Source organism: Scaptodrosophila lebanonensis, unplaced genomic scaffold (genome assembly GCF_003285725.1).
Source record: "Scaptodrosophila lebanonensis strain 11010-0011.00,11010-0021.00 unplaced genomic scaffold, SlebRS2 tig00001410-arrow-pilon, whole genome shotgun sequence".
Lineage (NCBI taxonomy): Eukaryota > Metazoa > Arthropoda > Insecta > Diptera > Drosophilidae > Scaptodrosophila > Scaptodrosophila lebanonensis.
The window spans coordinates 7,037,726-7,052,100 of NW_022060738.1; the positions used below are offsets into that span (position 1 = coordinate 7,037,726).

A 14,375-nucleotide genomic window follows, 5' to 3' on the forward strand; every position below is an offset into this window, starting at 1 on the left:
TTTCTCTCTTGCCAAGGATCAATTGGCAAGTCAACCCACAACCAACGCCGAGCCCTTTCGCTAGTTTGCTGCTTTACAGTTAATTCCGCCATGCATATAAAACATGAAATAAATGTTTAATTAAGAGCTCGTTGTCTGGTCCACCAGTCAGCAACAGATATTCTACCTTTACACACAAATACGTACGAGTATGCAGGAAAGCTATTATATAAGTATAGTACGTAGGTTCTTGTGCGTGCTCCGTAAAATTACAACTTTCCATATATTTGTATTTGCGTCTGAGAGAAGAGAAACAATTTAAACGCATTTGCATTGGGATTAAAACAGACACTGCTGTTCACTAGCATAATGCAGAATTATCATAATTCAACCCATTATAATACTCTACTATATTTGGATTCATTGTGGATACTTAGAATAGAATGCAAAATATATACACAAGTAACTTAAGTCGCTTTCAGGTGTCCGTTTTTAAACCTATGGGCAGAAAAAACTGGCTTTCCAGCTTAAAAAATGCAATTATATTTAATGAGCAGCTTATAATATAAAAGGTGGATCCACATATTTAATTCAAATGTTAGTTTAAACGATTTATAATGAAGCAGATTCACATTTTTTATAGTTTGAGCTGAATCTTTCAGAAAAAATCTATCTAGATATCTGTGACCTGGAAGTAATAAAAGTACATGCTCTACTATACAGAATCGTATTTCGTTTTAACTTTGAAATCATTACAGTCATAGATGAATATATTGAGGTACTTTGTGCAGAAACTAGAAACCCCCTCCTTTCTTATTATTAAGATTAGAACACTCTAAATAGTTAAGCAGTAACCAAATTATTTCTTAAATATTCCTGTAATTTCCTGTTAGGAACATTTTTCGACAATTTAAATATCCATTAAATTTGATATTTATTAAATTTTCTATGCCTGATCCTATTTAAATAGGTACCAGTGTGCTTGGAGCAACAAAGTCCGTTTGCAATTCCAATGTTCATATGCATCGCGACACACAAATGCTCATGGATATAGAGCTATAAAGTATTTTACCTTTTTAGTTTTGCAATAAAAATTAACAGTGCTGTTGCAATCCCAGTTGCAAGTCACCTTTCATGTTGCTGTTTATAGCCAAACAGAACCAGCCTCTAGTGAGTAACAAAGTTATTCCCGTGTAGCTAAAACTTTTCTCATCGATATGAGTTGACATTGCGCTGCAGGCGGGGGGATAGAAAGGGAGAAGAAGGGCCATAAGTTCGTTCTACAGGCTTGCAACTTTTTATCATGCAGCAGTAAAAACAAGTTTGAAGCGTCGGTTTGTCAGAAACAAAGCCTCGATATTGTGCACTTTGTCAAAAGTTTAGGGATGTGTCAACTTTATTCAGACTAAGCCACTACTGTTTGCTGCAAAGAGCCGAACACCATCTTGATGTGCAAGGACCAAGGACCAAGCACATCCCTGCTCGTAACAGGTTGCTCATTTTTTTTTTGTTAACTCACACACGCTTTTTGCTTCTCGCTCCTCGCTTTCCACATAAAAAATGCCACATATTTCGCTTTGGCATGCAAAAACTGCTAAATAACTTTAGTGTCTGCCCCATGGTTGCACCCTCCTGCCGCGCATTCTGCTAGCCCTAGCCACCTTGCCACAGTTACGGCTGTTGTTCCTGTTTTGCATGCGTGCATATTTTCATTTTTCATGCACTGCATAAATTTCATGCCTTTTCCCTTTTACAAGCTCACATTTCTTTTTTACTGCCACGCAATGTTTTCACTATGTTCGTATGTATGTGTGTATACATTCTTAGTCGTATGTGTGGGTGCAGCAGCAAAAATAAAATAAACCATGAAAACAACAGCTGCAAAAAACAACTGCCACAAACAACCATCCGCCCACTCTACTATCAGCCTACTCTTTTGGCGCCCTCTCCCCCTTTCCCATACACTGTTTGCTGTCGAAATGTTTTCTATGTTTTGCCTCGCTTTGTGTAAAGGAATGTAAGGGCAGAAAAAAGCTCGCCCCGCTCCTTACTAACCACCCCTAGCTACTATTCCAGAGCGAAACTGCATACATTTTTGGCAAACAATGCGCTTGGAAATTTATAAAACAAACATAGCGCCATCAAAGCGCCACCGACCACCCCAATCCATGCCCTTCAGCATCAACTGCCCTCCACCCCTTTCATTGCTGGCCAAGGCAAATTTGCAACAAATCGTATTTTTGTCTGCCTAGTCGATGCCATGAACATTATTTTGGGCAACAATTCTAATTGTACCGCCGCCTTTCCTGTTGGACATGTCTCAGCAACCACCTTCCACCCGCCCTCATTTACCAACTAGCAATTTATTTCGCTCTCTCTCTCTCTCTCTCTCTCTCCCTCTCTGTATTTCTCTCTGCGTTTTGCTCTCTGTATTGAAGCGGCATTTTTTGAGCACTTAACGGAACCTTGCGCATGTTCTTCATTCTGCTTTCTGAGCGGCATTCGTTTGGTGTGTTCTGAAATCGTTCCCAGCTCGCTCGCGACTGCTACCTGCTGCAGGAAATTATTTCCATTCCAAGCTAAACAGATTTCTGTGCTCACTCAGCTGGCACAGTACTGCTCTCTTGCTCACTTGCTCACTGGCTTGCTCTGTTGTTTCCATCCCCCACGCACTCACATGCCACACGCACCTCCAGCCAGCGTGTGTATTGGCGTAGAATTTTAAATGAATGAAAAATATTGTCGTAAATTTCTTTTGCTCCGTGCACTGAGTGGCAGCGGATTGTACAATAGTCCTTGGCAACCCTAGACCACGGCTACGAGTGTGTTGACGACAAGGATGCTGGGTGCGGTGCATCGCATTGTTAAGTGGTTTAGTGCTGCTTCTCAGATACAGCTCTTGCTGCTAAATGAATTATGATTATCTGGCTTTAGTTGCTGGCCACTTGTGTGCGACTTGATACAACTACTAAACAGGATCTAAGCGGCGAGTGTGTGTGTGTGTGCGTGCGTGGCATAAATTAACCTGACACCCAGAACAGTTATTCTCTATGCGCCCTGGCATACAAGTATGACACTCGAGAAGACAGCAAAGCATGAGGCATGCAAGAGGATGCAAGTGCATATCCTTAGCGTTAATAATATTTCTTGAAATATTTCAAGTGCCTTGCTGACTTCTCTTCGGCTCTTTCTTGTAGTCCAAGCACTTCGGATAATGAAACAGGCTGCTCAGAAAACGGTAAACAGGGCTGGCAGATTTAATAATGCAATACAACATCGTTTTTCCCACTTCCATGCCCATCAATCCAATAATCCAAGAAATGCAGAGCACTTAAGAACTAAATATTTAATGGGACCGAACGCGAAAAATTGCAATGGCCATAAAGCACCAACGAGCAAATCAAAAACGAACAAAAGCCAGCAAAGTGAAACAAAATATAACTTTAATGAAAATCACAAACAGCGACCAAGTGAGGCAGGGGCACAAAAGGGGTAGAGAGAGAAAGAGAGAGAGAGAGAGAAGGAGACAGACTGGTGTGTGGGAGTGTGGCAGAATGCATTTATTAAAACTCTTAATTGACTGACAGATGAACAGCAACATGCCAACATAGTCAGCCAGAGAGGCTGTGGGGACAGCAGGACCAACAGACAGACTCGATGGATTGGCAGATGAGGCACAATTATCAACTGCAACATGGAAAAACTGCAGTAAAAACTCCAGTCAGACGTTTATTAATTTAAACAAGAGACTGCACTGCGCCTCATATACAAGTAGTACATCCACATCCACATACACATACTACATGCCTCGTGCGCTCCCTCTTCTGTTGGCCCATCTGTTGGCCCATGGCTAGTTACCCTCTGTAGTCTGTTGGCTGTCAGTCAAGTTGACGTTAGTTGAACTTTTTGGGTCCATGTCAAATGGCATGCCACTACCAGAGTTAAATTTTGCATGACGTGTCGTTGGGTTGGTGAAGGTATGGAAACGAATCTGCGGTCTCTCCACCTCCGCCACTACCACATATTTATTCCTCAGAAGTGGTCGTCCGTCGAATGTTCGAACGTGTGCTGCCCTTTTGGCAACACACCAACTCACAGAGACCGCATGCAATCGGAACTTTGCGTGCTCTTACCGAACAGGCAATGCACATGATTGGCCAATGTCAAATGTTCGAGAAGCCTTCATTGACTAAATGACTGACTGGTTGACCAACTGGAAGGTCGATTTGGCTGCTCACCCTGTTGTTGTTTTTGTTGTTGTTCACTTTGAGGCACAGCCTCGCTGTCCATACCAGTTAACAGGGTTCTCTTGTCTTCTTCAAAATAGTTCAATATTTGCTTATTGAGTTACGCTTGAAATAACACACAAGCCAAGTACATCGCCAGATACTCGTATGTGCTATATGTTAACAGAGCATCTGGGTAGATGGATAGGTGGTAGGTGACAGGCGATCGGGTGTATCTGCTCTTTGATTGCTATTGTTTGGGCTGTCGGCACTCCTGCTGTGGCTGTGCATGTTGCTATTGGCATTTCAACTCTGGGAAGCGTAATTACTTTTCCTGACAGCAAATATTTGAAAATTAATTTGCAATTTTATGGCAAAACAACATTCTTTACATACACACACACACACGCACACACAAACACATTCATACATGTGACACACTTTCACAAGCTTTTCTTTACTTAATTGTTCAAATTGATTTCTCATGCGGAAACTTATTTGGTTAGCTTTCTTTAAATGGCCACTGACAGAATCTGGGTCGCTCGATGTGGAAATAAACTTGTGAAAATGGTTAAAGAATTTATCTAAAGTCCATGAGTAGCCACAAATTGAATCCATTATCAATTATCCTCTTATGTGGAATTGCATTCTGTTCAGATTATCTTTCATTCCTTTCACATTTCATTACGCTGCTGCTCAGAGCTCGTAATAAAGCAGCTTCAGGGCATACTCCCCCCCCCCTCCCCCCCCCCCCCATCAACGCCTCATCACACACTCAATGAAGTTCCAGGAACACCACCAAGTGACGGAATCAGCGCCCACTTGTGCCCACCCATGATCGGCCCGGCCAGACAAATGTAATTATGCATAGGACATTATGCTTGAAGCTTTATGTAAGCACATAAAGTGCAAATTTATGCAATTAAAAACGCTGGAAAATTATGGAATATGAAAAAGGCTGCCAGCAAAGCCACAATATAGTATAGTGGCCAGCAAGGAGCGGAAAGCGGGAAAAGACTGACGGGCCATAAATAAACTTTATTCCACAGTGAAAATTACGCAAATTCTTTAATACTCGTAAATTAAATGGTCCCCAAACATTTGTGTGCGGACGACTAAAAACACTGCAGCAATTACAAGCAATTCAGTTCAGATGGAGTGCATGTATTTGAAAATGTAAATCGGCCCTTAAATAAAGCTCTTAGTCTCAAGAAAACACTGCACGCTTTTAGCGGGGCAGCAAAAATAATAGCCATATGTTGAAATTGGTTTGCTTTTCTGTGCAATACTCACCATTGTGTCCCATATTCGTGATGATGACCCAAAAGTCGATGGTTTTCTCTGGACCGAGCTCCTCATAGTCCCACTTCTTCTTTACGCGCACGGCACCATTCGTTTCCACCGTGACCCAGGGATTATCGTCGCGTATCTTGAATGTCTCCTTGTCCGTCTCCTTCTCCAGCTGGAACACCGATTTACCCTCGGTATCGCCGTCGGCTTCGGTAAATTCAATGCGCTTGGTGGGTCGCACAGCTCGTGTCACGCGACGTTTTTCGCGATGATGCGAGTGAGCATTTATCTCATCGTGCTCCAGATGCTGCATGACAAAGGAAACGGGCTCGGGAGACAGAAACTCGAGCAGCACTTTGGCGGGCGTAGCACTCAGCAGGCTCGGATATCGTAGGTCATGGGCAATCACCTCCAACAGCAGTTCGCTGGACGTGGGCTCACCCGCCAACATCAGCTCACCCGTCTGCGGCACAATGATGACCACGTTGCTGGGCGCCTTCAGGCGATAGGCAATTTTGTCTCCATCAGCGTCGGTGGCCTCCACCTTGCCTAGTATGGCAAAACGTTGCCACGTCACACTGCTATTGCCCTCGAAGTTTGGCGCCTTCTGGCCGGCAATTGCGAACTTATAGTCCAAAGACTTAAACACCGGCCGATTGTCGTTCTCATCCAGCACCGTGATCTGAATTTTTGACACTGTCTTGTCCAGGCCATCCACATCGGATGCCTCCACAGAGAGATCATAGTGGGCGCGTTTCTCCCGATCCAACGGCCGATTGGTCACCAGCCACACGCCTGACTCATCGTCCCCATCGATAACCAGGGACTGGGCATTCGGCTGCGTATTCTGATTAGCCTTACGGGCCTGCAGCGCAAAAGCGTCGTCCACATTGCCATCGATGATGGTGTAGCGCACCTTCTTGGGCGTGGCTAGCTCCTCGTCCAGAATGGAGCCACTAAAGGCCTGCATCAATGGGACGCCACGCACGCGGGTGCCCGCCGGCCGGTTTTCTCGTACCTCGCCGCTGGCGTCCAGCAGCGAGCCCGAAAAACGCAGCATGTCCTTCCGATGCATGATGAAGAGCTGCAGGTTATGAGTGTTGGTCGCATTGGGAGTCTGTTCCACCACGACCAGCTGCACGGGTCGATTGACCAGCGGCGATATGTCAGCTGTGGTCATCACAACCCCATCATCCAGCACTGTAAAGTACTTCGAGTAGTCGCTATCCAGCATGTGATAGGCTGCGACTCCGCCAACAGCACTATATGTGCCGTTTGACATACGCAGCGGGTGCGTCCTGAATTTCTTAATGCTGAAGCCTGGATAGGTGTCGTGAGGCAGGACCAGTGACATGTCACTACTACCGACCACAGCGGGATGGTGTGTGGATTCCACATCGTCGGGACTTCCGGCCAGCATGCGTGCCGCATTTTCCGCTCTGAGACCTTCGTAACTGGCCGCATGATCTGCCCCCAACTGTCCTATGAGCAAGATGACAGTCGCCATCCACACTATTCCGGCACGCACTGTAAACGTTGCGAAATCAACGCCTGATGCGAGCCACCAAAACGCGTTCCGCTGCCTCTGTTGGAGCCCTCGCCCAGGGCGCATCAACGAGCAACGTCGTGCCGCCATATTGTTGGGGCACGCGTTGAACGCTGTTGTTGTCGTTGTTGTTTTCTGATGCTCAGGGAATTATTTAAATGCCTGGCTCAACACTACTGTACAAACAATTTGTGGATTTTAATTGTTGGTTTTACACTGAACTATTGAATATTGCATGGAACATTCTTTTTTGGAGCTTTCTTAGTTGTTTTTAAGGGAATTGTGGGCCGAGGATGGGGAAGTTTTATTCACTCTTAACACTTTTATAATACATTTCCGTGTCTTTTTATGGCCCAACTGCAATGAAAGAGAGAGAATAGAGGAACAAAATTAATATATAATATACATAATAATAATTATTTATTAGAATTATATTGGCCTATACTATATATTGAAAGGTTTTATTAAATTTCCAAATAATGGAAATTATAAATAAAATATTTGAGTTCGAAATTTCTGAAGTTCAGCTTTATTTGTTCTAGTTTCGTGTTATTCATAATGACGCGTAATTAATATAAGCATTAGTATTCTATGGTATACTTTTGAAAGGTTTTATTAAATTTCCAATTAATGGAAATTATAAAGGAAATATTTGAGTTTGAAATTTCTGAAGTTCAGCTTTATTTGTTCTAGTTTCGTGTTATTCATATACGTATACTTTTGGAGGACATCCTAACAAACTCCTTATCTTGATCAATGAACTTTACGTCAGACTTAGAAACAAGCTAAAATGAAGTGAATTACATAGAAATTCATCTTTTGGAAGGTATCTTTAACTTTTGGAACATCAGCCCTTTCAAGCCCATAATTATGATATATTGTAAAGTTCAATTACAGATCCTCTTCATCAAATTTTATTACGTGCTAAAATTCGTTTGTCCTAGAGCATCCAGATTTCCTTCCCTCTTTTTCTTTTCGTCTCTCTCTTTCCACCTTTCTCTTTTCTGTTTCTCTATCTCTCTTTCCTTCTTTCTTTTTCTCTTTCTCGTTCTACTTTGTACTTTTTCTATTTGGATTTTTGGAGAATTAATTTTCCACCTTTATCCACTTTTTGCATAGTTTTTTAGGTATTTAATGTCTCTGACCATATATGGCTGTGAATCGGGGCAAATAAAATTCCCCCAACGTGTCGGAGGCATTAATAGACGTCATTGCACAGCTTTGTGTTAGGCTTTCTTATCTTGCAAATTTAGTTGAAATTGTTATATTAAGTTTAATAATATAATCGACAGTATTATTGTTGAATTCTGAATAATAAAATAAATAAAATAATATCATTGTCCCCAGCATTAAAACAATTTTGTATCAAATTCCAATCACGCTCTCTAGTCCACCTCCGTACGATGAAAGCAAGTGTTAGCTCTGTGCGAAAAAATGCAATTTATTAATTTAATTACATTTTCAATTAAGCGCCCATGCTTCCTTCGCCCTTTCTGTCCGCAATAGATGTTTGTCTTGCTGTCCGTGTGGCAAGTACACGGCTGTTGCCTGCACTCTGAGCAAATTCTGCACAAAGATAGGGCAAAAATTTCGTCGCCAGCTGGGGTCTGGCAGCTGCTTTTACTGCTACTGTTGCTGCTACTGCTACTTCCACTGCCACTTCCACTCTGCAGGGCAAGGAAATTGTCAGCTTTTCGCTTTTTAATTGCCTGGCGCACAAAGCGCACGAGAAATTTCGCACAAAGCGAAAACTTTTTAATGACATTAGCAAAAAATATTTAACTTCTAAGTTAAGTTATTTGGCACACACTCAAGAGTTCATTTGCAACTTTTTCATTTTGTTGTTGCCACTGCCACCCTCCGTCAAGGACACATTGCGCAGTAAGTCGCCTCTTTTTTCTGGCTCGGCTTGATTGCCTTCTAATATGCTGCTGACACGCTCTAAACATAAATATATCTACATACAAACGAGTATATAGTACACAGTATGTCTGTAAGGAGAGTGGCTTTGTGTCATTTCAATAAGTTTTTTTTTATTTTCCACCCCATGCTGCCAAATATGTGACACACATGGTCGCTCGCTGTTACACGTGTGTGCGTGTTCGCCGCCCTTGAAAACTCATTGTGAAAATTATTTTAATTACCCGGTCTACACGTCATGCAGTCGACCGACCGTCCGCGACTTTTTCCCTGTCCCTGTCCCAGTCCCAGTCCCAGTCTGTGCAGCCCTAGCAACATGACCTAAAACGTCCGAACTGGAAAGGGCAGGGTAGAGGTTTTTACAACAGCTGCGCAGGCGCCGCCGCTTGACGGCTTTTATTTTTAACCGAGTTCTGATCACGGCTGCTCCCGTTCAATTTTACGACCCGAATGTGTTGACAATAGTTTTATTTGCTTTTTACGCGGAGGAGGGGGTTCGATGGCCATGCCCATTTTAATGGTAAAGAATTTGTACGCACTGACAAGTTGCATTGAGCAACAGCCGAGGGACGGGGCGAGAGAGGATGTTAGTCATTAATCTAATGGCCTTATAACAAGACACGTTGATTACACTAGGGAACGAAATCGGTAATTTCGTTCGAGCCGGAGCGGTTCACAAAGATGTCAAGCAAATACTTATGCATCTATATGGTAGTATAATATTTTAGAAATGTTGTTAGTTTGCTTCAGGGAATTACAAATATGAGACCAGTATAATGAGGTAAAAAAAAATGTTAGCAAGCAAAATTTTAACAAAAAAACCGACTTCAATTCATTGTTTGTTGTTCAGGCAGATTTCTCATAGATGCCACTGTCAGAACTGCCCCAAATTTAAAGGGGACCATACGGGAAGCATCAGCTTTCAAATACAAAAAGAATTATCAAAATCGGTCGAAATTTCCGAGGTAACAATCCAAAATACAGTCGAACTGAGAACGTTCTCCTTTGCAGAACATAGTCAAACTCTCATCAAAGTACCCTTGAAGTACATCCGAATTGAATTGAAATTGTAAGCACTAGATTTCGAATTGATAACATCCTCCTTTTATGATATCGCCTAAAAAGTATCTAACTTTAGTTTTGAACGGAGATGGAGATACTTCTTTAATTGGCTTTTGATTGATTTGTAACACAAGACTTGTGCAAATAAAACAAAGGTAAAAAAATCGTTTTAAAAACTTATCTTGATTGTGCCCTCCACAGTTAATGATTAAGTTGGCCCTTAGATGGAGTGGGAAAGTGCGGAAACTTGACACCTGAGCATGCGCATAAAAATTCATTCAAATTATTTTGAATATTATTTACGATCTGTTCGAACGCCCACTCAATACCATCAAGCGCCATTCACTTTCAACGCCTTTCGACGCAGATCATATGGGGCTGAGGCAAAGTATATATTTGGCACCTCTTTTGTCTATCTCTATGGCGCATCTTAATTACAATTAGCCGCGAACCCCAATATCTGAGTATCGAATAACACACATATGGAGATGTTTATGATCTTGGCTAACGCTAAGCAAACGGTACAGACCCGAAAACTTGAGCTTATCGATGTGATCTACTAATCAGTCGAGCGACTACTACAAATTATCAGACGCGCTCATTACCATATCATTGGGGGGAGAGGCGGCTAGAAAAGCAGCAAACGGGTTTGCAACCATTTCCACTAATATACCCATAGAATATCCGTCGATGGTCGAGTCATCCTACATACTATACATAACGAGCTGGGGCCCAGTTGGGCTTGTAAATCATTTGCGATTTGTTTGGGAAATGTCAAAGCGCTTTGTGTTTCAAAGTCTAAATTATTTCTTTGTTTTCACTAATTTGATTGGCGTTTTTCGTTTTCGTTTTCGGTTTCGTCTCTGTTTTTGTTTTTTCCGCGTGTAAAAATTCATTAGCGCTGTTAAGGCTTTCGATTAATCACACAGAGTGGACTGAGCACAGAGCAGAAAACCTAAAGCAAATTTTAGTGGCACTTAATTAAAAGTGAAGATAAAGCGATATATTTTTCGTTGTTTAACCGAGAGAAAAAACACAAGTTGGTCGGCAACAGCAGCCGCAGTGGACCATCAAGATTGGGTTTCAAAAGGCGCTGGAAAACATTCAGGCCTCAGGTCTTCGGCATGTTTTTGTGTACAAGTATGGCAGATGCAAATGAGAAGCGCTACAATTTCGCATATATTAAAATATAATATTGGAATTTCGGTTAATATGTATGTATTTATATATGCGCTGAATGATTGATGCGCCGTGTGGCAATCGCACGGGGCTGTCAATATTTTTTTCCTTGGCAAACGAAAATTATAGCAAAATTTTTTTCGAACCAGAGCGCTCTTGGCATACGCCCACAATGCGAGGAGCAGCGTCGGTTCGTTTCAACTGCTCATAATATTGTCGAAATTATTGAGTATTAGACTCATTTAAAATCGATTAAAAATCGACGCCTCAGACCACCTGCTGAGCGGTCGTTCGTTTCCGTCGGTCGCAGCAAATGAAACGCCAGAGTCTGGGGGCACCGATGAATAATTCTTGGGCTCAAGGCGTTGCCACCACCCATTGTTTATTAGAATTTTAAATATGTACAACATTTGAACAAGTTTCGGTAGCAAAATGATCAGAAATGAGCACCTCGGGTCCAACCCAACCCAAGTCAGGCACGCAACACTTTTTCTACTTTATTCTCTTATTTATTTATTTATTTTTTCTCTTTTTTTGCTTCGCTGCTAGTATTAACAAAAAAGATAATCTGCATGAATTTAACGCGTGCCTGTCGGGTCTGCCATTATCATAAATATTTGAAAAGCACGCACAAAATATGAGTCTGACTGTTGACTATAGGCAGGGCCTATTCAATGGCAAAAACCTGAGCTCCCTCTCACTAATGGCGCTTTAATTTCACATTAATTGTCGCATTCTGAGTGGCAGTTTGTATAAATGTATGTATTTATATGTTGCAAGCTTTATTGATCTGCCCCACCACAGTCTTGAAAACCTCTGATTGGCAGCATATACATATATTAGAGGGCCATAGCAGACAGGCTGCAATTGAAATGAATATATTTTTATTTACAACAACGCTCACCCACACAAAAGGGAGATAAACAAAAGTTTTCCATTCAATATTTGGGGAACACTCGCTCCGTAAACCAATTTATGTGCGACGTCGTCTTCGTCGCTTTATTGCCGCCGATTTATGGGCATTTAGGGCTTTTCATATTGAATATTTATTGCACAAATACCGTAGTTTATGTCGTGGCTGTTGCTGTGGCTATTGCAGAGCTATGAATGTGTTGCTTTTGTTTAAATATGCATTCAGTGTTAATTAAAAAAGCTTGTCTTGTTTAGTAATGCTCATAAAGTGGCTACAGATATGTCTGTTGAAGCCCAAATAAAAACAAGAATGATGCGCCAGAGTCGTGTGTGCACTGCCACGGCAAAGATAACAAAAATGCTTTCAATTAACTATTTTTAAATAAAACTAGTCTTTAAATACATAACTGCATAGCGCAAAGATAGAGGCAGATGGGCAGGGTATACGAATGTAGCATCTACTCTACACTATTTCGTTTTACAGATATGCATGAACATTCATTCTGCTGTTTGAAAAAATATATAACCGATGCACCAGATTTTATGAGAGTTGTTAAATACGAAATCATACGATACGTTTGTATATTCCAATATAATTCAGAAGTAATAGAGTGCTCATGGGAATGTGAAAGCAGGAGTTAATTCAGGCAATTGACTAGACTAGCCCCAGTATGCCTGTCTTTAAAGAGTAGCATTGCCTGAATACTTCTGAAAACAACACATTTTACTAACGAACATTTTAGAGTTAGCAAAAGTCCCCCTTTCAAAAAGTAATAATAATAAATAATATTTGTGTTCCACAGTAGAAGGTCAACTAACTTCGTTTGTGTATGGCTTCTGAAGAATAAACTTGTAATTATGATTGTTTAATTATGTCAACTATTTATCAAGAAATGCGGGCTACCCTTACAACAAAATATGCAAATTATCGTGCATATTAAAACTGTATAACCATTTAACACGCGCTTTAAAACCCAAAGAGCAAAGAGCACAACCCTAAATAGAAGGCACAAAAACAAGTATTCAAGTCCACGTTTTCAAAGGCGTCGACGCACAAACAAGACGTGAGGATAGGATAGGACGAAAGGACGACGATGACAAAAATTATGACTGGGATGCTTTATCAAAAAAAGATTTTTTGAGCGCGTGGCCAACGGATAACAATATGAAGGAAAAATAACAACAAAAATCCGGGCAAATCCCACACATCCAGATAGAAGGGCGCACACCATGTTTGAAAATGAATAGAACAGAGACCAGGAGGGGTGCACACCTGGACTGCAGCAGGCGGCTCGTTGAGGATAGAGTGGTCGGTAAGCCGGCGCCTGCTTTGGTGGTGGCATTGTCAAAATACACGGCTGGGTATGCCTAGGGACAGGCGCTTAATGTTTCCGGCTCACCACATGGAAATGCTCGTAGGATGCATGACAATAGCCGAACAAAGTGCTTCATCAAATATGAAATAGATGTTGGTCTGTGGCAAGGAATGGGCGACGAATGTGGAGTTGCTCCTGTTTTGGTTGGGGACTTAGGGCAATGCCAGCAGAGATGAGTACGTCTGTTGACAATGAGAAATTGAGTAGACAATGATTAATTGAGATGTTTTTGCAGCAGACATTTGACATTCAAATCTGAACTTGCTTTGTTTCCCTTCAGAGAAAGGAAGAATGGCAGCGAAGATGCTTCCGAGTTGCCTTTTTAATATAAAAATTCCAGTGAAAAATCTTTGACGAAAACTCATTAATGCCAGTCTCATTCACGCACATACGCGCAATTTATCAGAGACTGTCAACACTTGCGGGCAAAGTTGAAAACAAATACGAGCGCAAAGTGAAAATGGCTTCAAAATGCAAATATCAGGGACGCTGCACTCCGGGCTATTGTCTCAACGGCAAAGGCGCTGCAACGACGCCGTCGATGACGACAAAAAAGTGACGACCCATAAATAAAGTCATTACGCATTGGCAATGCAGCAAGACGCAAATATTTGCATATCATGCGGAGTCAGAGGCGGCAAGAACAGACACACAGACGCAGAGCCAAGGAAAGACGCGGACAAAAACCACTGAAAGGGTAAACACAGTAGCCGGCACAGACCAAGCCAGATCGGAGCTGAACAGACCAGACCAGAGCAGACAGAGGTCTACACGACTACCTGGCTGCCTGCTCTCCTTGCTTCCTTCCTTCCTTGATTCCTTGCACTCGCACGCTCACAAGGTGGGTAGGCGTCGCTTTCGATGTCTTTGCCACACGCACAGGTA

At 42.1% G+C, this 14,375-nt stretch overlaps 1 protein-coding gene across 1 annotated transcript in view; it reads right to left on the bottom strand.

Moving 5' to 3' along the window:
- LOC115630547 (neural-cadherin) overlaps positions 1-14,375 on the bottom strand; it is a 154,607-nt gene that overhangs the window by 128,923 nt on the left and 11,309 nt on the right. Inside the window, exon 2 of the mRNA XM_030527156.1 lies at positions 5,499-7,398. Coding sequence (XP_030383016.1) covers positions 5,499-7,131 — 1,633 coding nt within the window. The 5' untranslated portion in view covers positions 7,132-7,398. The remainder of the gene's footprint in view (positions 1-5,498; positions 7,399-14,375) is intronic.